Raw genomic sequence first — 23,348 nt, 5'->3', positions numbered from 1 at the left:
GATGATGAAGATGACAATGGGTGACCCAATAACCTCAATTAAAACTTCTCACGAGTTGAATGATTGGAGGACAAATTTAGCACAACAAATGTATAATTAGTGGAAAAATCAAAGATAATATGTATTTATTTGTGTTGTCATTTTTCTTGTCTTTGTTTAATATTTAAGTTGTTAAACATATACGTTGAGCTCTTATTATCCTTTTATATATAATGAAATAATTATATTTGGTTTAATTTGATTTCAAAGGAACAAGCATTTCAAAGGAAAAAGCTTGATTATTGTTTCTATGTTTGATTGAATATCTCATTTAACAATATTTGGTTATTAAATGAATTTGTTAATCAATATTTTTAGGATAGAATCATCAAAGAGAGGTTGAAGACAAAATAAAAAGTTTCGGTCAGTTGATGAAGATAATAAGCTTATAGAGGCTGTCTTAGAGATTCATAATGAAAGAAAGTTTAAAACTGAAGGTAATTTCAAGCCTAGTCATCTAAAAACTATTGAAAAATATATGAAAACTCATTTGCCTGGTTATGACATAAAAGCTAAGCCTCATATTGAGTCCTGATTGAGAACCTTGAAAGTATAATTTAGAATTTTCCATGAAATATTGACTAATGCGTTTGGATGGGATCCAAATAAGAAGCTTGTGCATGCAGAGAAATCCGTATGGGATGCATAGTTGTAGGTATAATTTATAAAAGAAATTATTAAATATTTACATATTGTATGTTCTTATAGCATATTCATATTCTATTATTTGCAGAGTCATAAGGTTGCGACTTTTAAATATAAAGCATTTTCATATTATGAAGACTTGTGTTTGGTGTACGGAAAAGATTGTGCAAATGGTAACGATGCAGAGGGTCTAGCTGATGCAGCTGATGATATTGCAAGAAATGAAGAAATCAATAACACGGATGAACAAGATGTTAACAATACTCAAACTATGGGAGATATGGAGGCTAATAATATTAACTTTATGTCTTTCTCACAAGCTTCACAAATGCCTCAATCTCGCTCAGATGGATCATCAAAAGAAAGAGAAAGAGCATTGAAGGTTCTGATGATCTTGGAGAAGCAATTAAAGAGGTTGCATTATTAGTTATTGGTAGAGAAATGAAAGAGTCATTTGCTCGACTAAGTGATGTAATTAATGATAAAGAATTGAACGAACGACAAATGGGCCTCGATGAAGAATTAATAAGAAAAACTTTTTTTGGACATGTTTGATCGAGATAAAGCTATCCTCCTCATTACTCGTGCTACAAGAAAACCCGCTTTTACCGGCGCATTGTTGCGCCGGCAAAAGTACCCTAATTGCGCCGGCAAAGCTTCCTTTTATCGGCGAGAAATCACGCCGGTAAAAAATAAGTGCCGGTGTTAAAAAATGCCCTTATCTGCTTTGATAAGCTTTTGCCGGCGCAATAGGGCGCCGGTAAAACTATTAGCGCCAACCGTCAGATTGGTGCCAATAGTTTTAGCCACTTTTTACCGGCGCACTATTGCGCCGGCAAAAGTATTAATTTTTATTTTTCAAAAAAATTAATTAATTATATTTAATTAATTATAATATTAATTAATTAAATATAATTAATTAAATATAATTAATTAAATTTTTTAAAATAATTATAATATTATATTAACAAAAAAAACTAACATAATTTACATTAAAAGATAAACCAACATTAATTATATTATGTTCTACTAAAATCAGTTATAAACAAAATGTTAAATGTTCGAACTGGATAATAAAAAAAGTACAGTTCTATAGGCGGGTAATGTCGTCATCGTTGTTTCTCTAAGTCTCGGGAGGCTGCGACGACGATCCAGCACCAGGATTAGCCGACGATCCAGCACCAGGAGTGGGTAATGGTGGAAGATCCATGGGAGGCAAGTTGAAACCCGGCACAGCTCGAAAAAGATACTCAAACTGATCTTGGAATCGTCTGAGGTAGAGTTCTTGTGTCTCATACTGCTGCCTCGTATGTTGAGTTGTCTGCTCCGCTTCCTCCACTTTTTTCTGTAAAGCCTCGTACTGTTCCATTGTAACAGTCGGTGGGGCTGAAGGATGCGTGGCAGGTGCTCTTTTGGCCCCAACTCCCTTCAGTCTGGGGAGATGGCCAAAGCCTCTACGATGCCGAGATCGTTCCCCGAGTACTTGCGTCATAACAGGTAAGTCTCGGGGGTACTGTGTACGATCGACAACAGGCTCTTCGGGCTCATCTTCAGTGGGCGCTGGTTGAGTTGTCGCTATTTCAACCATTTGCTCCTAAAACAAACAAATAAGTTAAATGGTTAATTTTAATACAAAATAAATTGAAAGAAATAAATAAAAATTGAATTAAAACGTAAACTTACGTAAGCTTGTTGCACGAACTCGTTGCGCCAATTGTTACGTTTATGGTGAAACTTTTGAAAAGTTTCCACTGCAGTTGGCAGTTCTCCTGTGTCGGGGTTAGCCTATTTTCAAGAGAAAATATATTAGTATTGTTATTTTACTAGAAAAATTTAAATGAATGATAGTTAAATATAAACTTACCCCCTCAACAACATGTGAAATAATAGGCTTGGAGCCCCAGCCTCCTAGAAATTTCATCTTACCCCGACTTTCTTTATTTTTCTCTGCTCTCGCCTGAAATTAATAATTTTTCTAACAATTAATTATTTACTATTGACTATATAAATTAAACATTACTAAAATTAGAAATTTTAAAAAATGTACCTTTTGTTTGTCTGTGCTCCAATAAGCGATGCAGTCACTCCACACCTCTTGAGTTACTCCCTCAGGAGGTGACATGTCGGCCCTCTCCTGTCCAAGCTCCTCAATGTTTTGTATCCACTTTTTCTTGCAGTCTGCCCTCCAGTCACGTAAACCCTTTGACATCTCGTACTCATCGTAGTCTACGAATGTAAGATTATCTCGTGGGAGGACAAACTTGGTCTGCAAAAAGTTACAAATTAATACATTAATTACAATTTAGTAAGAGTATAGTAATTTAGAAATTAAAAAAAATTATTAAGACATACCTCAAGTCTATCCCAGAGTGCATTGATGTCAGCTCTACTGACATCTTCCCATTTGAATTTATTAATGGGGATAGACATTCGAGTCATCCATTTCGCCATATTGTTGAATTTTTTTCCGTTTTTGCCGACGGGGGTGCCAGTCTCTGCGTGCACCTCAATCTGTAACTTGGCAGATTGTGTTTTGGAGAGCTCCTCCTCAACATTCTTGCCCTTATATTTACCTCTGACCCCTTTCTTTTTCGAACTGCTGCCACCTGGTGTAGACATACTACATATACAACACATATTGTTTATTTAAAATAAACTAACATATTGCACACATATTAAAGAAGAAGGGTTGTAATTTTATTTTATTTAAAACATTATTTCAATTACAATTCATCATCCTCATCATCATTTACATATACAACATTATCATCACTGTCACTCTCTAATTCTAAGGAGTTGTCTTCTTCGGTATTTAGACCCTCATTGTCATCATCCACAATGAAATCATCTAATTGTTGAGGCTGTGAATTCACACGATGGATGTTCGCAACTTCAGTTGGGTCGACATCATGGCGAACATAGTCAACATCATCCAACTGTGGAAGTTGAACAACAAACTCGGTTTCAGCTGAATTGTTTTCCTGTACAAAGGGTGTCTCCCCATCCGTGTCCAGGAAGTCCCAAACATTTTGCGGTATGTACTCATTTACAATCAGCCAGTCTTTACCGTTCTTCAAATCAGGAATGTAATAGATCAATTTTGCTTGCGACGCAAGTATGAATGGTTCATTTTGGTACCACTGTCGGTTGACGCAAATGCTAGTAATAACACCGTCACTATCCATTCTACTCCCGTTAGTGTCAAACCGCTTACACAAAGATAAGACAACACTGCAGTCTTTTAAATAAGTGAACTCCATAATTTTTTCAAGTGTGCCGTAAAAATTTTATCCATCTTCACCGGGGACCATAACACCGCTATTTTTGTGTTTTGCGGTTATCATCCCTTTCCTTGACTAAAAATTTAATACCGTTCACTATGCACCCTGGATAAAAATAAATTGCTGCATTCGCTGGGTTAGCGATAGCATACAACTCATCTGACACTGCACCCTGGTTGCTCAACCGTAGTTCATTAATGCCAACGCATACAGTGTGTCTTGAGCAATATAATCGTTTTAGTCTAGGTGTGAGTGGGAAGTAACGCATAACTTTGTGAGGAACTTTTTTCCCCTTACCCTTTCTTTTCACCCATCGTGATTCGCCACATACAGGGCAAAACTCCTTCTTCTCATTCTCCTTCCAGAAAATAGCACAATTATACTTGCACACATCTATTGAGTCATAACTTAAACCTAGATTGCGCAATCACATCTTTGACTCATAATGCGACTTCGGTAATTTTGTCCCCTCTGGAAATAGATCAATCAAGATGGACAACAACATATCGAAAGAGTGGTTACTCCACCTATTCAAAACCTTGCAGTGCATAAGCTTTACCAGTGCATTGAGGGCTGATTTTTTGCAACCTGGATATAACTCAGCCTCCATCTCCTTAAACAAGTCATCAAACTTGTTGTTGTCGTTGATAGGGGGTTCATTGAAAGAATCAGTCGTGTTAGCAGATTCGTCAAACCCAGGGTCCCCTCTTAACATCTCCGCCAACACATCTGCATTTCCTCTTCGTCATTTTCAGGAAGTTCAACTGCGGGCTGAGAGAAAGTCTCCCCGTAGAAATACCAGGGGTTGTACGAAGGTTGGATCCCGCTGAGAAATAAATGAACCCTTATAGTTGCAGGTGTGTGGAAATTCACATTCAAACACCCCATGCATGGGCATCGAGCTAATCCGTCAGAATTCACGTGGTTCGTTGCTACCGCAACGAACCCGTCAACGCCACTTCGAAACTCTACAGAGCGCCGGTGCGCCTTCATCCAACTTCGGTTGGTAGGCATCTTCCACTATGAAGTAATTAACAAAAACAATTTTAAAAAAACAAGAAAATGTGCAAGTGTCCTAATCCACCTTCTCACTCCATTACTAAAAGGGTAAAGAACCTATCCCATTCAAGTTTGTAATATACATATAGTACAATCTACGCTCTTAAGATTATTTTATTTTTGTAAAAATTTCGGCAACACCTCCCCACAGTTCTTATAAGTTAGCAAACTTGTAATAATTAAGTTTGCCGACTTACAAGAACGTGTAAGAAGACGTACCAAAATATCTACTAATAAAATAATCAAATAAGCAATAGATCATACTTTAAGTATAAAACAAGCCCAAACTATCCATGCGGACAAACAGTCCTGGATAATTTGGAGAAGCGTATTTAAGAGTCCTTACTGACTCAGCCTCTCCAAACGGGTCTAAGGTATTTCGTGCATGTGTAAAATTTTAAAAAAAAATTATCACTATGTGATAATACAAATACAAATACAATTTTACTATCCTATCTTTGGTGTATAACCAAAGAGATCAAGAAAAGATAATAAAAATTTAATTTTATGCTATTTTAATATCTTATGCTCATTTGCACTTACTTTATAATTACACTTACTTTATGATAATTAGATTAAATTCTTACTATACTTACTTTAAAATTTTATTTTATTTTATTTTTAAATTATAAGTATAAATATTTAAAATTTATAAATATCACTTCATTACATTTTAAATTTTATAATAAATATTAATTTATAATATTTTATTTTATTTATTAAACTTAAAAATTACAACCTTTTTAAAGTTCATAATATCACTTACTTACTTTTTAAAATTAAACAATAATTAGTAATTTATAATTTTCACATTTATTCAATTAAATTAAAGATTACAAATTTTTAAAAATAAAAAAAAAATTAATTACCTATTATATTTTATAATATATACTAATTTTTAATTTTATTTATTTAAATTAAAGATTACAAATTTTTTAAAATAAAAATGAAATTTTAATTACCTATTATATTTTATAATATATATTAATTTAAAATTTTTAATTTTATTTATTTAAATTAAAGATTACTAAAACAAATATTTTGATTACTTATTATATTTTTAATATATACTAATTTATATTTTTCTATTTTATTTATTTAAATTAAATATTATAAAATTTAAAAATTTAAAATATTTTTTTTTTTGCATACTTTTGACATTTTATGATATACATTATTTAACAAATTTTTATTTAATTTATTTAAATTAAAAATTACATTACATAACTATCTACCAAAATTTAGGCAGCATAACGGCTTAAAAAGCGTAAACCTAAAATTTTCAAAACCTATGAATATAGCACAAACAAACTTTCCATAACAACATATGAAAACAATAAATCACACCACCCATCAGACTGCAGTATTTTATCACAGAACCTACTTCACTAACATGTATAGGCATACTAACTTATAACAAAACTATTAAATTTATTACTAATATAAAGAAAAAACAAACAAACCTGAAGCAGTCCAAAAATAACAACAACAAGCAGGAAGCGGTGCTTCGGGCCGGTAAACGGGACCTAATTTCATAAAAATAAAACCCAATTAAAATATCAACATACATATACACACATAAATATATATATGTATATATATACACTTACACTTAAACTTACATATATACACATACACATACATAAACACACACACACACACACATAAACACATACACATACATATACACACATAAACACATATATACTCTCACATACACATATATACACATATACATATATATACATACACCCACATACACATACACATATACATATATATACATACACCCACATACACATATACATATCTTACCTAACATATAAAATGTCTATCAAACTTTTTTTGTTGTGCACTTAACAGAATATTATGTCTTTTAACAGAATATACCAATTAAAAAGTTAATTTTAATAGATGTCATTTCTATTCACAAGTAAAGTCACACCCGTTCCATTTACAAATAAATTATTATTCACATATGGACATAACCATTCGCAAGGCATGGTTATCAAATAACATTCAACTAAATGAAACAAATAAATAATCATCTCTGCACATTTAATTTAATAAATTAATCTCCTGAACAGTGTATAGCAACTCGACAAGAATAGATCCATTTGGTAAGAATCTGAATAGTTTACAATAATTCTATGAGAAAAGTACGAGATTGTAAATGGAAAGATTTCTTCTCAAATCACTAATTCTCATCTCTCAGATTTCTTCTCAAATTGATAACCTACAGTACTAGGAAACATAGAAAAAAAAGATATAAATTTATATAAATATTCACAAACTATAAGAAGATATTGTTGGTTGATTTTTCTTGAGTCCCTTCACGAATAATACACCGCAAAAAACAGCATTTTTCGAACCCAAACCTATTAAATATTCATAAGAATCTCCAACACCAAGGCCTTAGATGATAACAAAAATGCAAAAATTCTCCATCAAATACTGTTTAGAAGCCCAAACACCAAAGCCTTAATGAAAATAAAATTGTAAAAGATAATTATCCTTATTCAAAAATAGATAATGGAGAGGATGAGTCTTATAGGTGTAGAGGAAGATCGATAGGAAGATAAAAAAAAAAGAAGGAAAAAAGGAAAAAAAGGGAAAAAAAAAAGAGAAAAAAAGAAAGAAAGCTAAGGATTTAAGATGAGGAAGATCTCTGTTATTGACTCATTGCAACAAAAAAAAAAATTCTAAATTTCAACAATTAATATATATATAAAAAAATAATTTGAGGATTTCAAAATATATATATTTTGAAACCGAAGTCGTTTATTAAAATAAGAGTAACTTTTTTTTTTTCATGGGATGTTTTCAAATTATTATTCTAGATTTTCTAATTTAATTTAATAGTTTTTTATTAAATCATGATTTTATACACAATTAGCTTAAATAAAAATACGAAAAGAACAATAAAACAAAATGTGCATTGCACGTAGGTTACTTCTAATATATATATATATATACATACACCCACATACACATACATACATACACATATATACATCCACATCCACATACACATACACATACACATACACATACACATACACATACATACATACACATACAGAAATACATATATATACACATATCTTTATATATTAAAAGGGCCTATCTAACGACATTTCTTGGTTTAACAGAATATACTTAAAAAAAAAAGAATATTCTGTTAAATTTAACGATTAGGTTTGATCTCCCGTTAACAAATAAACCCAATAATTAAACCCAAAAAATTAAACAATCTTTTAAATATTAATAATCTTTTTTTAAATTAAAAAAATCATCTTAGCCACATACCCCTCTCACAAAATATCCATCATTAAATTTATATTATTTTATAAATTATTCTAATAAAAAAAATATAAAAATTATAGATATTTTAACTGAAAAGATAAAAAATATTATTCAATTTAGCTACACCCCTAAAAACCTGGAAAATAGTTAAGTATTATATAGCTACATCCTTTTTTATTTTTGAAGAGTTTTCATCGGTCTAGCCTAGCAACAAGAAACGGCGTCAGCGTCACAAGAAATGACCGCTTCAAACATCCATGGTAGTCTCAAGGTAAATTGATCCTCATTTCCGTATGTCTCTGAATCCTCTTCTCTCCTATAATATTGATTCTTTTGGTGCTGATCTGTTTGTTACTGCCCTTGAGTCAGAGAAGAAGCCAATGTTTCTTTGAAAAAGCTAAAAGGGATGTTCTTTGAAGGTGTAAAATATTTCAAAAAGCTAAAGGAAATTTTCCTTGTTAGTTTCCTACTTGTTGGGTTATGTTTCTTAAATCAAGGCTGTCACGTTCAATCAAAAGTTGGGCGCCAACAGTTTGAAGAAATTCTTCACAGTCTCATCAATTGACTGTAATTGCACTCCGGTAAGAAAAAAAATGATTGTTAGGTGAAAGTGAGAACACTTAATTTTGTCGTGGTTGAAGAAAGTAGTTTTTGAGAATGTTTATAATCAAACAAGTGTCTAATTTGTAGGTGGAAATTATCCCTTTTATCATAGCTGCTGATCCTGATCTTGAGACCATGGTAAAAGCTTTGAAGGTTCTTGATTAGTGTGGATCTGATATATTTGAATTGGGTGTCCCTTACTCTGATCCTTTGGTCAATGATCTTGTTATACATGTTGGTTAAATCTTGTCTTGTATAGTGTGTAGTATCTTTAATTGTCTCTGATATGTTATATTGATATTGGTCTCATTATTAGTTCATTGTTTCTTTAATTTTCTTACTTATGTTTATGTTTCTTACTTATGATTATTGTGGGAGGTCGTAATGTAACGTGGGTTCAAGGCCATTGTTTCTGGTTTACATACATTTGATGCTGAATGAATTAATGACAGTACGTAGTTGATCATGGAATGAAGAAAATTGAAGCATATTTCAATTGATTTTTCATTAATTGTGTGAAGATTTGGAAAAAGAAACTCACATTTGTATTGGAATGCTGAAAGATATGTGGAGTTACAGATCTTGTTTTCACTTATATAGTAAACATGGGTAGGATTGTCGTCCTTTTCAGGAATATATGTATAGAAGATAAAAAATGATGAATCTTTTATCATTCTTTTTCTATGAAATCGAACTTTCGAATGTTGACATTTATTTATTTATATATACACATATACATTATTATTGGCATTATTATTATGAGTAGGTTAAACAAAGGTAGCACTCTTGTAATTGGAGTGTGTTTCATCATAATTTTATTTGCTGAATATATGGTTCCTTCTTAGATCTTATATGGCTTTTGAGCTTTATATTTATAATTGTCCTGAAGATACTTAAATCCAAATTTCTTTATCTATTGTTTTTTTTTTTTTTCGTTTTCGTTCAGATTGTTTGATTTTTGTTACAATAAAAAAATTATTTTACCATTTTATTAGTTGAGTCGATAACAAATTAAAAGAAACTTCAATATTAATTTCTTTTTGTTTTAATTTAGTTACCCTTAATTTTCTTAAAAACATTTTTTTACCAATTCTTTTCCTTTAATTTTCAAAACTTAGTACAATGTTTTCTTTAAATCAAAACTACAATTCATAACTTCACTATTATTACCTTTAATATATTTTACTAATATGTTAGTTTAATATTTATTTCATCACTATTATGCTTTTTACCATTATCATTCTATATTAAACATTGTTTATTTTAAATTTATACATAATTTTTAACTTTAGATAAATCCTTTTTCTTCTTTTTGTGTCTCGATGATTTGATTCTTACTCAAAGACCCTTATATTAGTTTCTTATTTATTTTTTGTTCTTTCAGACTCTCGCTTCAATTTCTTTGATCTTTATCACCAAGTGGGCTTTGTATCCTTTGAATAATAAAAATTGTATTGATTGCTCTTGGAAGATGGTCTTTTTTAGGTTCATACTTCATTCATCTGATCCTTCCATTCATACGGATATTGATTTAGATATAATTTTTCTTTAGGCTGGATTTATTTTAACACTATCAATATCAATTTTTCTAATATTTTGAAATAATGTCGAATGAGCCTTCGTGTGTTTATGCTGGTGTTTTATGCAATTAACATTTTCTCTTTCATTTTCTTTCTCTGGGTTTCTCTTATCTTTGCAAGAAAGTAAAGGCAAAGAAGATAAGAAGGTGATCACTCAGCTTTTCAATCAATGTGGTTGAGTACTCCATTTGGGTTGTTTTTTTTTTTTTCTTTTATCTTTTTTATCTTTATTAGATACATAGAAATCAATATTTCCATAGAGATATCAAATCTGGTTTAATAGCAGTAAAACTATTATAATGATTAAATTTCATGTTTGATTAGTCTTTTGGTTATATTTGATAAGTGACATGATCGACTTTGATTCCTCTTTATTCATTGGTTATATTTGATAATACCACTCTGATTCCTCTTTATTCATTGGTTATATTTGATAATACCATTATGTTTTGTTTTATTTTTCGTAAGCTATTCTATATTAAAAGACTTTACTTATTAATTCTTTTTCTTTATTTTAAGATGATACTTTTTTTTTTGCTATTTTTTAAAATTTTACAAAACGAATATATTGTTCCTTTGAATTTTCTAAAAACAAATAATAAATGTTAAAGTCATATATTGTTATGACTTATCATAAATTATTTATTCACAGTAAGAATAACTATTATATGAGTGTATATATTAAGATTAATGTATTTTTAATTATTAATAACAATGTACATATTTATAGACACAACTATGTTTTATCTAACACCTTAAATAAAACTAATATTTACGTGGCTCGGCACGTAACTTTTACCTAGTATACACTAATAAACACATACACATACACATTTACACTAATCCATACCTATATATAAACTTTTCAAAAAAAAAAAAAAATTAAAAAATTAAAAAATACCTTCCACAAATAAGAGGAGGTGGGGCTTCGGGTGGTGTGCGGTGGAGGCTACTGGCGGCCGGTGGTGGTGCCCGACGGACGGTGGTGAGTGGTTGTCGGCGGTGGGGAATTTTTTTCCAAAAAAAAAAACAAAAATTTTGAGAGTAATGAGTGAGATTTTGAGTGAGATTGATAGAGATTAGTGAGATTGAGTGAGAATGAGTGAGATTGAAAGAGAGGGATGAAGGAGGGATTTGAGAGAAAAAAAAAATTCTGAAAAAAAAAAACGAAAATGGGACTGCTCGTCGAAGGGGATATATGAACACTTTTACCGGCGCATTGAATTGCGCTGGTAAAAGTGGTCATATAACCCTAAACCCAAACGCACCGTTTCGCTTAACACTTTTAATGCGCCGGTAAAAGTAATCCCACCTACCACCACTTTCCACGCGGATTTTTTCCCCCCAAATTTTCACGAGGGCAGTCAAGATTCCCACCAAAATTTGGGAAACTTTTAACGGCGTAATTTTGCACCGGCAAAAGCCTTACAGAAGTGGACATGTGTTCGCGTCATTTGGCGGTTCATTGTTCATCTTTTACCGGCACATTTTATTGCGCCGGTAAAAGTTATAGCTGAATCCAATCCCGAATTCAGCATTTCATTTATGCTGACAACTTTTGCCGGCGCAATTGGTCAACTGCGCCAGTAAAACTAGGCTTTCTTGTACTCTTAATGTGTTTAGCAGTCTTCGTGATAACGAGAAGAAAGCATGGGTAAAAGTTTTATTGGATGGTCATATTGTATCTCAAATTTGAAAAACATAATTCATATAAACTTACCTAGAACTTAAATTATTATGTGTATAAGTTATATATATATATATATATATATATATATATATTATGTTTGGAAGTAAAGATAAAACCAATTGCTAATCATATAATATTGTTATTCATAATATTATCTATTTTTATTTAGTTATGATTTATATTAATATATGTTCATATATTATTTTTATTCTACTATAAATTAAATAATTATTTTTATTAACAATAAAAATAATTTTCATTTTATTTTTTATAAAAGATGAAAAAAATATGGGTTAAAGGAATAATATTTTATTTAAATTTTAATAATACTTTAAAAATATAAATAAATAATATTTTTGTCAATTCAATTCAATTTTGATTACAAATTTACAATATTCATTAACAAAATAAACCAAATATACTAATAGCATTCCCATTATTATTACTAGTACATTCTATTACTATTTCTATTACCATTACAATGTAAACTAAACACCATCTTAATTCTTTAGGGTTTTAGGATAATGCATACTATGTGAGTGCTCATAGTATAATGCCTTGGAGTTTTAGGATAATATATAAGTTCCTAACCTACCTACCTAAATACCACGTGTTATGGTAAGGATAAAAAAAAAAGATGTTGGTTAAGTTGGTGAAAAGTGGAAACGATTTTAACATGCATGGTTAAAATAAAATATCCACCTTATTAATTAAAAAATGTGCATTAATGGGATTGGTTGGTGGCTTTTATCTATAAAAGCTATAAATATCTCCAGGTCTCACTCTATCACTCCACGCTATTCCAATCCAAACCAATATCCATGGCTTTCAACAATGCTCTGATGGTATTGCTACTATTGGCTCTTGGGGCTGCAACAACTCATGCTCGTGTGGACTTTGTGGGGCTTTTTGTTAATGGCCATTCTCCCTATTGTCCACCACCTGGTGAGTTTTCTTATTCTGTTTAGTTTTGATATTATATAATGTGTTAATTAATATATATTCTTTTACATTCAGGACCAACAAAATGTGTAAACTGTGATTGTAACGAAGAAGGTGGGAAGTTGGTGTGTGTTCGTACTGATTCGAGAAAAGGGAAGTGCCCATCAAGCTGCAGTGGAGGTTGCGCCTGTGACTATTCTCTGTGTCCTCGTTGTTGGTGCTCCTATGAGGTTCAGGCATGCCCTAAAGTCTGCCCCCCACCAAGTATCACCACTGCCGAAGCTGCGTTTGAGAATAATCTTCTTGCTTCCAAGACAGACTAAGTAATTAACAGTAGTACTAATGCCGTGCTTTATCTTAAAAAGTAATCTCATTAACTATGTATCTACTCAATGTTTGCAAAGCTTTGCTTCAGCTACTATTGTTGAGGCTTGTGTCTATTGAAAATCTGTAAGCTTGTTTGTTAAATAAAATGCAAACTGTTGGTATTACCTTGACTTTTTTGCTTTTAAAAAATCATGTTTCAGTGCTGAAGGAAAACTAATAAATTTCGACAAAGGACTGTTACCAAAAGTTACAAGTTATGGTACGTCAATTATTTGGGGCAAAGGATTATTATCAAACTAGATGTAATATACTTTTAATTAAGTATGTAATATAATGGTTTGTAACTCCTTAATTTTGTAACTCCAAGCTGCCACCTAGATGTAATATACTTTAATAAATAGAAATAAAAAATTTAGAAAATCAGAGAATGATCAACAAAGCTCAATTAGCATGAAAATAAAAAATTTAGAAAATCAAAGAAGGATCAACAAAGCTCAATTAGCATGACATGTCATCATTCTTAACAAAAGGATTATATAGATATATAGATGGGTAAATCTATATAAATATATATATATATAGGAAAATCATCATGTGGCATTCTATTTTTCTAATTTTTTTCATTTTATTTTTATTTTCAACAAATTTTGTAATTTAGTTTTTTTGAAAAAGTTGAAGGTAGTTTAAAAACTATAGTGAATTTATATTAAGTTATATAACATTTCTCTGGCACTATTCTAAATATGGTTAACATATATGGATCCAATATTAAATGAAAGTAATAATTATATACAAATCATGTCAGGTCAATCGCGTGTAATGCTACGTTATTAATTAAAAATGTGTTTATTTCGAGAATATGTAATTTTACTGTTCACAGTTTTGTCATATGGACATTTTTTAAAAATCTTACAGATATAATTAATGTGTTAATTATTCTTGAAAATATTTTATATAATAATCAGGAGGTGTAATTTCGATCTTTAATTAACATCTTCTTTTCAAAAAAAAAAAAAAATGATATTGAAAAATGTGTTCATGGACCACGGTGTTGGTGGCCTTTATATGAATGCTACAAATACAAAGCTAAGGTGTCCTGCACAAGCTGCACTGCATCCCACGTATATGCATGATTATATATTCCTAATCCTACGCCTTTTCTTCTTGTCTTGGCTATAAATATCTGTAGATCTCAGTCTCACTCTTCAACTTCACACTACTCATTCCAATACAAACAAATATCTAATATCTATGGCGTTCAACAAGGCTATCCTGGTGTTGTTAATGTTGTCACTTGTGGCTGTAACAACTCATGCTCGTGTGGACTTTGTGGGGCTTTTTGCTAATGGTCATTCTCCCTATTGTCCACCACCTGGTGAGTTTTCTTTTTCTTTTTCCATCAAGGGCCAAAAGGCTTACTTTTTGTAATATGTATATATAAACATGTGTTCATTAATTAATATATTAATTTTTTGACATTTAGGACCAACGAAATGTATAAGTTGTGAGTGTAACAAAGATGCTGGGAATTCGGTGTGTGTTCGTAGTGATACGAGACAAGGAAAGTGCCCATCAAACTGCAGTGAAGGTTGCCTCTGTGATAGGTCTCTTTGCCCTCGTTGTTGGTGCTCGTATAAGGTTGAGGAATGCCCAAAAAGCTGCCCCCCACCCAGTAGTACCTCCACCGCCGAAGCTGCCTTTGAGAATCTTCTCTCTTTCAAGACAGACTAAGTAGTTAACAGCTAGTACTGACTGATGTTGTGCTTTTATCTTAACTAGTAATTTTATCTCTGTAAAGTCTTTTTTTTTGGCAAGTTAGTTACAAAATATTTTTTCTTTTATGGTAAGATTCTTGTGCATTCAAAACCGATTTCTTACCTTGTTTATTCGGATTGTAGTTGCTCTTTTCCTTGTTAGGAAAGTTGCACTTTTCAGCTGGACTTTCTTTTATTTGGAAACTTCTTAAAAGAGAAGCAATTCTCTTTTGGAAAGTTGTCTTTTTTAAGGAAACTTTGGTTATTGCCTTTTCCTTATTGATTTCGATTGTATCTTGATACAATCAGAATATCTAATCTATTTTTGGCAGGAATCAAGCATTAATAGAGGATCGGACCCGATTATAGCAAGTTTCTCGTTTCTGTTCTGATCTGCTGCGTCAGCATCCGAATCTGATGCTGCAGATCGTGTTTTCTTTGGAAAGTTTTTGTACAGCTGCTAATTCGAACTTGTGGTTGCCTCTTTGGTTTCTATGTTCTATAAATAGAGCCTAGAGAGCAACCATTCGAATTACCTCTTCCATTATTCATTTTCTACATTTATCTTTTGAGAGAAGAGAGTCTTTCTTTGTTTTGTGAGAGCCTAGTTGTTCATCTAGGTTCTAGTTGTTCTATTTATGTTCTTACTCTATCCTAGAGGTTGTGAAGAACTACTTGACTGAACAAGAGATTGGTCTTCGGGAGAAGATTTGATAAAGCCTTACTTCGGGAGGAAGTAAGCACTTGGTCTTCGGGAGAAGACTTGTTGAAGCCTTACTTCGGGAGGAAGTAAGCACTCACACTTCAAAGACGAAGGGAGTTCGGGCTTTAAGGTGTTTCAAGAAGTCAGATTCATAAAGTGGATTACAAAGGATTGCAGCAATACTTTAGAGGGAGTCTAAACTTGTTTAAGTCAATTGTCTTTGTAATTTTGATACTTTATTAATTGATTTCATTCTCTGGGCGTGGCCCCGTGGACTAGGAGTGTTCGGGAGAACACTGATACCATGTATAAATTGTTGGAATTTATTTTACCAGGATCTTAGATCTACTCACAAGTATGTTTATTAACATCCTAAATAAGAACTTTCTAAAACGATGAAATAAACACATATAAAGTTTAGGAAACCTTACATTGGGTGCAGCGGAATAATATGACTCCTTCCGTTCAGATATCTAGCCCTTGATTCCTTTCTGTAGCAGAGCATTATCAATATCTGAACCTGGATCTCTTTCTCTGAATCTTTGATGTTGAATCTCCTTTGCTGATGATCTTTCTTCACGATCTTCCTCACTATGATTGAGGTATCACTTGATGTGTGTGGGCACTACTCTAATCACTAAGAGAGGTTCGAAATATTGAGGAAGAAAAGAGAGAGAGAGTGGCGGCTAGAGAAGAGAGTGGAGGCTCAGGTTTTTCTGATTCAGAAAGTGTGTAATTTTTCTGAAGCCTTCACTATCTATTTATAGCATTCCTCTAGGGCTTGATTTGAATTATATGGCATTAAAATAATGAAAAAATCATTTAAAAAAGATGACATAAGTGGCCGGCCCTAGGCTAGGTGGACTGGGCCTTATTTTTGCAATTTTGCAATTTTACCACTTTTTGTATCTGATTTTCTCAAAAATGCCAATTTCCTAATTCAATCATTTAAATGCCAATTCTAACTATTTAATAACTATAAATAATTATTAAATAATATTGTCATTTATCATATTTATTAATTGAACCATACAAAGTATCATAATTAACAAATATGCCCCTATATACTCTTTCTTTACAATTTCGCCCTTACTTAGTGAAAATTTCACAAATAGACATAGTCTAATTCGTGAATTATAATTGATTAATCAAAACCAATTACATGAGTCTTACAAGCAATATTATCTCAACTAGTGGGGGGACCATGGGTCTATATAACCGAGCTTCCAATAAGTAGATCAAGAATTTAGCACTAAAATTCACTAACTTATTAATTCTTCGTTGAATCCACGCATAGAACTTAGAATTGCACTCTCAGTTATATAGAATGCTCTATATGTTCCACCATATAGACACATCATTAGTTATCCATTGTTATAATCCTAATGTGATCAATGATCCTCTATATGAATGATCTACACTGTAAAGGGATTAAATTACCGTTACACCCTACAATGTATTTATTCCTTAAAACACTTGACCCCGTATAAATGATATTTCAGCTTATGTGAAATGAGTACTCCACCATTTATGTTCGTTTGGTCAAGCTCGAAGGAGATCATCCTTTGCTTACTATTTGCCAGATAGAAGCTATAGATTCCATGTTTATGCTAGCGCTCCCACTCAATTGCACTACCGTGTTCCCAAAATGTACGTATCACCCTGACCTAAAAGTAGGCTTAACTAACAAATCAAAGAACACGAATAGCCTTTCAAGATTGAGCCTAATCATATCAGGATTAAGATCATTTGATCTAGGATCAACTTAGGCGATATTGACTTGAATAGATATTACGGTAAGTTTAATAAATCTAAGTCAAAGTTCAATATCGGTCCCTTCCGATGCATACTCCATGCATCCAACCTGAGCTTTACTTTAACCAATGTTCTGGAAAGAACATAGTATTTCTCCAAATACAAGTAAACTCTGTTGTAGATTATCATATCGCAAAAAAACCCCGTGTCCGATAAATCTAGGAAACTTTATTCACATAGTCATGTTTACTTTCCAATGTGTTGACGGCACAATAAACAAGGATCAAGTATGTGAAAAGGGTTTCACATGAATTTATACATTATGTACATATAATCATGAAATAAATCATGTGAACCATGCAACATTAAATGTTATTTCTGATCTATATTAATAAGTAAATCTGATTATATTGAAATGAGTTTTATTTAGGGCATAAAACCCAACAAACTCCCACTTGCACTAATATAAAACAAAAAGTGCGTTTCAAATAATCTCAACACCTTGATATACAAATCAAGTGTAGTAGTAGTAAACTCCTCGTAATAGGATCTGAAAGGTTGAATTAAACACAACCTTTTCTCCACTATTACTCTTCCTTTAATCACAAAATCATTGATAATGTGAAATTCCTCTCTATATGTCTACTCTCTTGGGATACTGGATTCTATACCTTTGGCAACTACTTTTGGTTAATCAGGAAATTAACACTAGTAGTTTAAGGCAATTTGGAATGGTGCCAAAGATGTATAGAACTTTCCTTAGACTGAATAAGTAACTTTCCTGCCTTTAACAATCGGTCTATCTACTGGTAGACCTAGAGACTTCCGTATAGGTTTTTACACTTCTCCAAAATCACTATTCCACCCCCAGAGTAATCACCATCTTATCAGAAAGATTTACTAGCACATAGGCAAATTTCGAAATCTGATATGGTGTAGTCTAAGAGTTTTAAACACACCCTTATTGACTAACATATAGTTCCTCTTCTTTATCTTAGGATTTACTTGATTGTCTTCCAATGTTCTTCTCCTGGATTAATCTGATACCTACTCATTACTCCCACTCAACAGCAGGTGTCTGGTCTAAGGCATACAAAAGCATATCTAAGACCTCTCACTGTTGATGTAAGAAATTCTTTCATGGCTTTATCTTTTCTGGAATAGTTAAGACTTTTCCTTAGATAAATAAAATCTATACCTAAGAAGTTGTGAAGCTTCTATAGATTGCCATTAGAAAGAAAATGCTTCAGCATCTTACTAAAGTAAGTTGCTTGCATTAGAGTAAGTAATTACCAGGTATACCACAAGCCATAGGTTTAGATAAACTCAAACCTATAATACTAGGAACAGGAAGTTTTGTTAAGTCCATAGAATAGACTTATTAACGAAAATTTCCTTTTATGTCCTTGTAATAGAAAACTTTAGGTTACTCCATGTGAATGGATTAAACCATAGTTCTATTGGCTTTCTTCTTAGTTTCTTATCTTGACAATCCATTACTTGTTTAAACTCACAATGGATTTTAATCACTAGTGTCTCCCAAGTCATAAGAAGGTGAGTTCCTAGAAACTCTCCCACTACGACAAGGTACCGTGAATTATGTCTAAGAAAACTAAATGGTATTGATCTCTTCGGTTGTGACAAGACAACAGAGGCAGTGGGATCATCATATGTCATATAAGATGATAGAACACTTTTGGAATCAAGAATTAAGTATCTCCTTTATTTGCTACTTGTTTTTCCGGACTTAGTCATTTTCTTAGAAAAGTAGTATTTGTTTGAACAAACACTTTCTTATCTATTGACAATGGGATGGTCCACCCCTAATCACTTAGAATAGCTAACAAACCATGGTTAACAGTTCTAGCTTTTCTTAAGATTTTGATTAGGTCATCCATGAATCTAGTAATGATTTACATTAAGTATACAACCATTACATCATTCTGAAATTGTATTACCATAGAAGGATTTAGGCAACGACTAGTAACTAATCATCAACATGCAACTCGAAATTTCTGGGGAGGTAAGTTTGGATATAATTCAAAAATCAATGTAATGATCTTTGAACTGCATATCTACTAACTATTTCTCCACCCCTATCAGTTCGCAAGATCTTTAACCACATACCTTAATGGTGTTTAACCATTGCTAGAAATGTTGGATATTATTTTACCAGGATCTTAGATCTACTCACAAGTATGTTTATTAACATCCTAAATATGAACTTTCTAAAACGATAAATTAAACACATATAAAGTTTAAGAAACCTTACATTGGGTGCAGCGGAATTATAATGACTCCTTCCGTTCAGATCTCTAACCCTTGATTCCTTTCTGTAGCAGAGTATTATCAAGATCTGAACCTGGATCTTCTTCTCTGAATCCTTGATGCTGAATCTCCTTTGCTGTTGATCTTTCTTCACAATCTTCCTCACTATGATTGAGGTATTGCTTGATGTGTGTGGGCACTACTCTAATCACTAAGAGAGGTTCGAAATTTTGAGGAAGAAAAGAGAGAGAGAGTGGCGGCTAGAGAAGAGAGTGGAGGCTCAGGTTTTTCTGATTCAGAAAGTGTAATTTTCCTGAAGCCTTCACTATCTATTTATAGCATTCCTTCTAGGGTTTGATTTGAATTATATGGCATTAAAATAATGAAAAAATCATTTAAAAAAGATAACATAAGTGGCCGGCCCTAGGCTAGGTGGACTGGGCCTTGATTTTTGCAATTTTGCAATTTTACCACTTTTGTATCTGATTTTCTCAAAAATGCCAATTTCCTAATTCAATCATTTAAATGCCAATTCTAACTATTTAATAACTATAAATAATTATTAAATAATATTGTCATTTATCATATTTATTAATTGCACCATACAAAGTATCACAATTAACAAATATGCCCCTGTTAACTCTTTCTTTACAATTTCGCCCTTACTTAGTGAAAATTTCACAAATAGACATAGTCTAATTTGTGAATTATAATTGATTAATCAAAACCAATTACATGAGTCTTACAAGCAATATTATCTCAACTAGTGGGGGGACCATGGGTCTATATAACCGAGCTTCCAATAAGTAGATCAAGAATTTAGCACTAAAATTCACTAACTTATTAATTCTTCGTTGAATCCACGCATAGAACTTCGAATTGCACTCTCGCATATAGAATGCTCTATATGTTCCACCATATAGACACATCATTAGTTATCCATTGTTATAATCCTAATTTGATCAATGATCCTCTATATGAATGATCTACATAGTAAAGGGATTAAATTACCGTAACACCCTACCATGTATTTTATCCTTAAAACACTTGACCCCGTATAAATGATATTTCGGCTTATGTGAAATGAGATCTCCACCATTTATTTTCGTTTGGCCAAGCTCGAAGGAAATCATCCTTTGCTTACTATTTGCCAGTATAGAAGCTATAGATTCCATGTTTATGCTAGCGCTCCCACTCAATTGCACTACTGTGTTCCCAAAATGTACGTATCACCCCGACCTAAAAGTAGGCTTAACTAACAAATCAAAGAACACGAATAGCCTTTCAAGATTGAGCCTAATCATAACGGGATTAAGATCATTTGATCTAGGATCAACTTGGCGATATTGACTTGAATAGATTTTACGGTAACTTTAATTAAATCTAATTCAAAGTTCAATATCGGTCCCTTCCGATGCATACTCCATGCATCCAACCTGAGCTTTACTTTAACCAATGTTCTGGAAAGAACATAGTATTTCTCCAAATACAAGTAAACTCTTGTTGTAGATTATCATATCGCAAAACCCCGTGTCCGATAAATCTAGGAAACTTTATTCACATAGTCATGTTTACTTTCCAATGTGATGACAAGACAATAAACATGATCAAGTATGTGAAAAGGGTTTAAGATGAATTTATAAATCAATTAGACAAGCAATTGATAAAGTGAACCAAAACATACACAAATGAATGAAAAATACTTCTGTTTCTTTATTGATGTTGAATAAAATAGATTACATTGAAATGGAGTTTTATTTAGGGCATAAAACCTAACAAACTCCCACTTGCACTAATATAAAACTAATTAGTACATATCAATTAATCCTAAATTCGACGGTGCTTTTCAAAGGCCGTCACGGCCAAGACTTTGGTAAATGGATCAGGTAGGTTGTCCTCTCGTGTCAACTTTCTCAACTAGTACGTCCCCTCTTGCCACGTATTCTCTGATAATGTGATACTTCCTTTCAATGTGTTTGCTTCTCTTGTGGCTTCGAGGTTCTTTACTGTTTGCTATTGCTCCATTGTTATCACAGAGTAGTACCAGAGGCTTTTCCATTCCAGGAACAACTCCTATGCTGGTGAAGAACTTTCTTAGCCGTACAAGTTCTTTTGCGGCCTTCGAGTCTGCTATGTATTCGCCTTCCATAGTTGAGTCCGATATTGCGGTTTGTTTAGCACTTCTCCAAACCACCGCTCCACCCCCAAGAGTAAACACCATCCCGAGATGTTGATTTCCGTCTTCAAGACTTGCCCGGAAATCCGAATCGTTGTAGCCTATGGGATTTAAAGCACCACCCTTGTAGACTAACACAAGATTCCTTGTACTCTTTAAGTATTTCGTAATATACTTAATCGCATTCCAATGTTCTTGTCCCGGATTAGATCGATACCGCTCACGATTCCAACAGCATACCGTATGTCGTGTCTAGTGCATAACATTGCATACATTAGACTTCCAACCGCAGAGGCATAGGGAATTTTCGCCATGTCCTCTATCTCGAGGATCACGGTGTGATCGTTCCTTAGATAGACGAATACCATATCTAGAAGGCATGTTTGCCCCATTGGTGTTGCTCATGGAGAATCTCTCTAAGACTTTGTCTATGTAGGTCGTTTGAGAGAGAGTAAGAGATCCGTTCTTCCGGCTTTCTTATAATCCGAATACCAAGAACATAGGCTGCTTCACCCAAATCTTTCATATCGAATTGAGTGTTGAGCCATTCCTTAATGTGAGTCATTTTCTTGACATTGTTTCCAATGATCAAAATGTCATCAACATAAAGGACCAGGAATACTACTATTTGGTCTTCCTTGAGTTGGTAAACACAAGGTTCATCTTCATTCTGAAGAAAGCCGTAGGTTTTGATGATTTCATCAAACCTCTTGTTCCATGAGCGAGAAGCTTGCTTGAGTCCATAGATAGACCCGTTTAACTTGCAAACTTTCTTTTCTTGCCTGTGAAGAACATAACCTTCGGTTGCTCCATATAGATGGTTTCTTCAAGTACCCCATTAAGGAAGGCGGTCTTGACATCCATTTGCCGGATTTCATAATCGAAAGCAAGAAACTATGGAGAGAAGAATTCGGATGGATTTGAGCATGGCAACGGGACTAAAAGTTTCCTCATAGTCCACGCCTTCTCTTTGGGTATAACCCTTGGCTACAAGTCTAGCTTTGAAAGTTTCGACTTCGCCTCCGGCTCCTCTTTTCTTCTTGTAAACCCACTTGCATCCTATCGGATGATAGTCGTCGAGTGCGTCTACATATTCCCGGACTTTGTTCTTTTTCATGGAATCCATTTCGAATCCATTCCGCCGACCATCGTTTCCGTTGCGGACTAGCCATTGCCTCGTTTATAGGTTAATGGATCGTCATCAATACCGTCACCTACGA

At 32.7% G+C, this 23,348-nt stretch overlaps 2 protein-coding genes across 2 annotated transcripts; both read left to right on the top strand.

Moving 5' to 3' along the window:
- Window positions 1–12,947: 12,947 nt before the first annotated feature.
- LOC115708791 (uncharacterized) lies at window positions 12,948–13,633 on the top strand. Its single transcript, XM_030636802.2, has 2 exons — window positions 12,948–13,148; window positions 13,221–13,633. The coding sequence occupies exons 1-2, from the start codon at window positions 13,025–13,027 to the stop codon at window positions 13,466–13,468; spliced, it is 372 nt and encodes a 123-aa protein (XP_030492662.2). The 5' UTR covers window positions 12,948–13,024; the 3' UTR covers window positions 13,469–13,633.
- A 1,025-nt stretch (window positions 13,634–14,658) lies between these two features.
- LOC133028923 (uncharacterized) lies at window positions 14,659–15,291 on the top strand. Its single transcript, XM_030636803.2, has 2 exons — window positions 14,659–14,847; window positions 14,956–15,291. Exons 1-2 carry the CDS (start codon window positions 14,724–14,726, stop codon window positions 15,201–15,203), a joined length of 372 nt encoding a protein of 123 aa, XP_030492663.2. The 5' UTR covers window positions 14,659–14,723; the 3' UTR covers window positions 15,204–15,291.
- The last annotated feature ends 8,057 nt before the right edge of the window (window positions 15,292–23,348 follow it).

Source organism: Cannabis sativa, chromosome 3 (genome assembly GCF_029168945.1).
Source record: "Cannabis sativa cultivar Pink pepper isolate KNU-18-1 chromosome 3, ASM2916894v1, whole genome shotgun sequence".
In the NCBI taxonomy this organism is placed as follows: Eukaryota; Viridiplantae; Streptophyta; class Magnoliopsida; order Rosales; family Cannabaceae; genus Cannabis; species Cannabis sativa.
The sequence above is the reverse complement of the archived record's forward strand: the minus strand, read 5'-3'. Positions and strand labels throughout refer to the sequence as shown.

Coding starts and splice junctions, on each gene's coding strand:
- LOC115708791 (XM_030636802.2), top strand. CDS start 13,025: ATGGCTTTCAACAATGCTCTGATGGTATTGCTACTATTGGCTCTTGGG. Junction 13,149..13,220: donor TCCCTATTGTCCACCACCTG/GTGAGTTTTCTT, acceptor TTTTACATTCAG/GACCAACAAAATGTGTAAAC.
- LOC133028923 (XM_030636803.2), top strand. CDS start 14,724: ATGGCGTTCAACAAGGCTATCCTGGTGTTGTTAATGTTGTCACTTGTG. Junction 14,848..14,955: donor TCCCTATTGTCCACCACCTG/GTGAGTTTTCTT, acceptor TTTGACATTTAG/GACCAACGAAATGTATAAGT.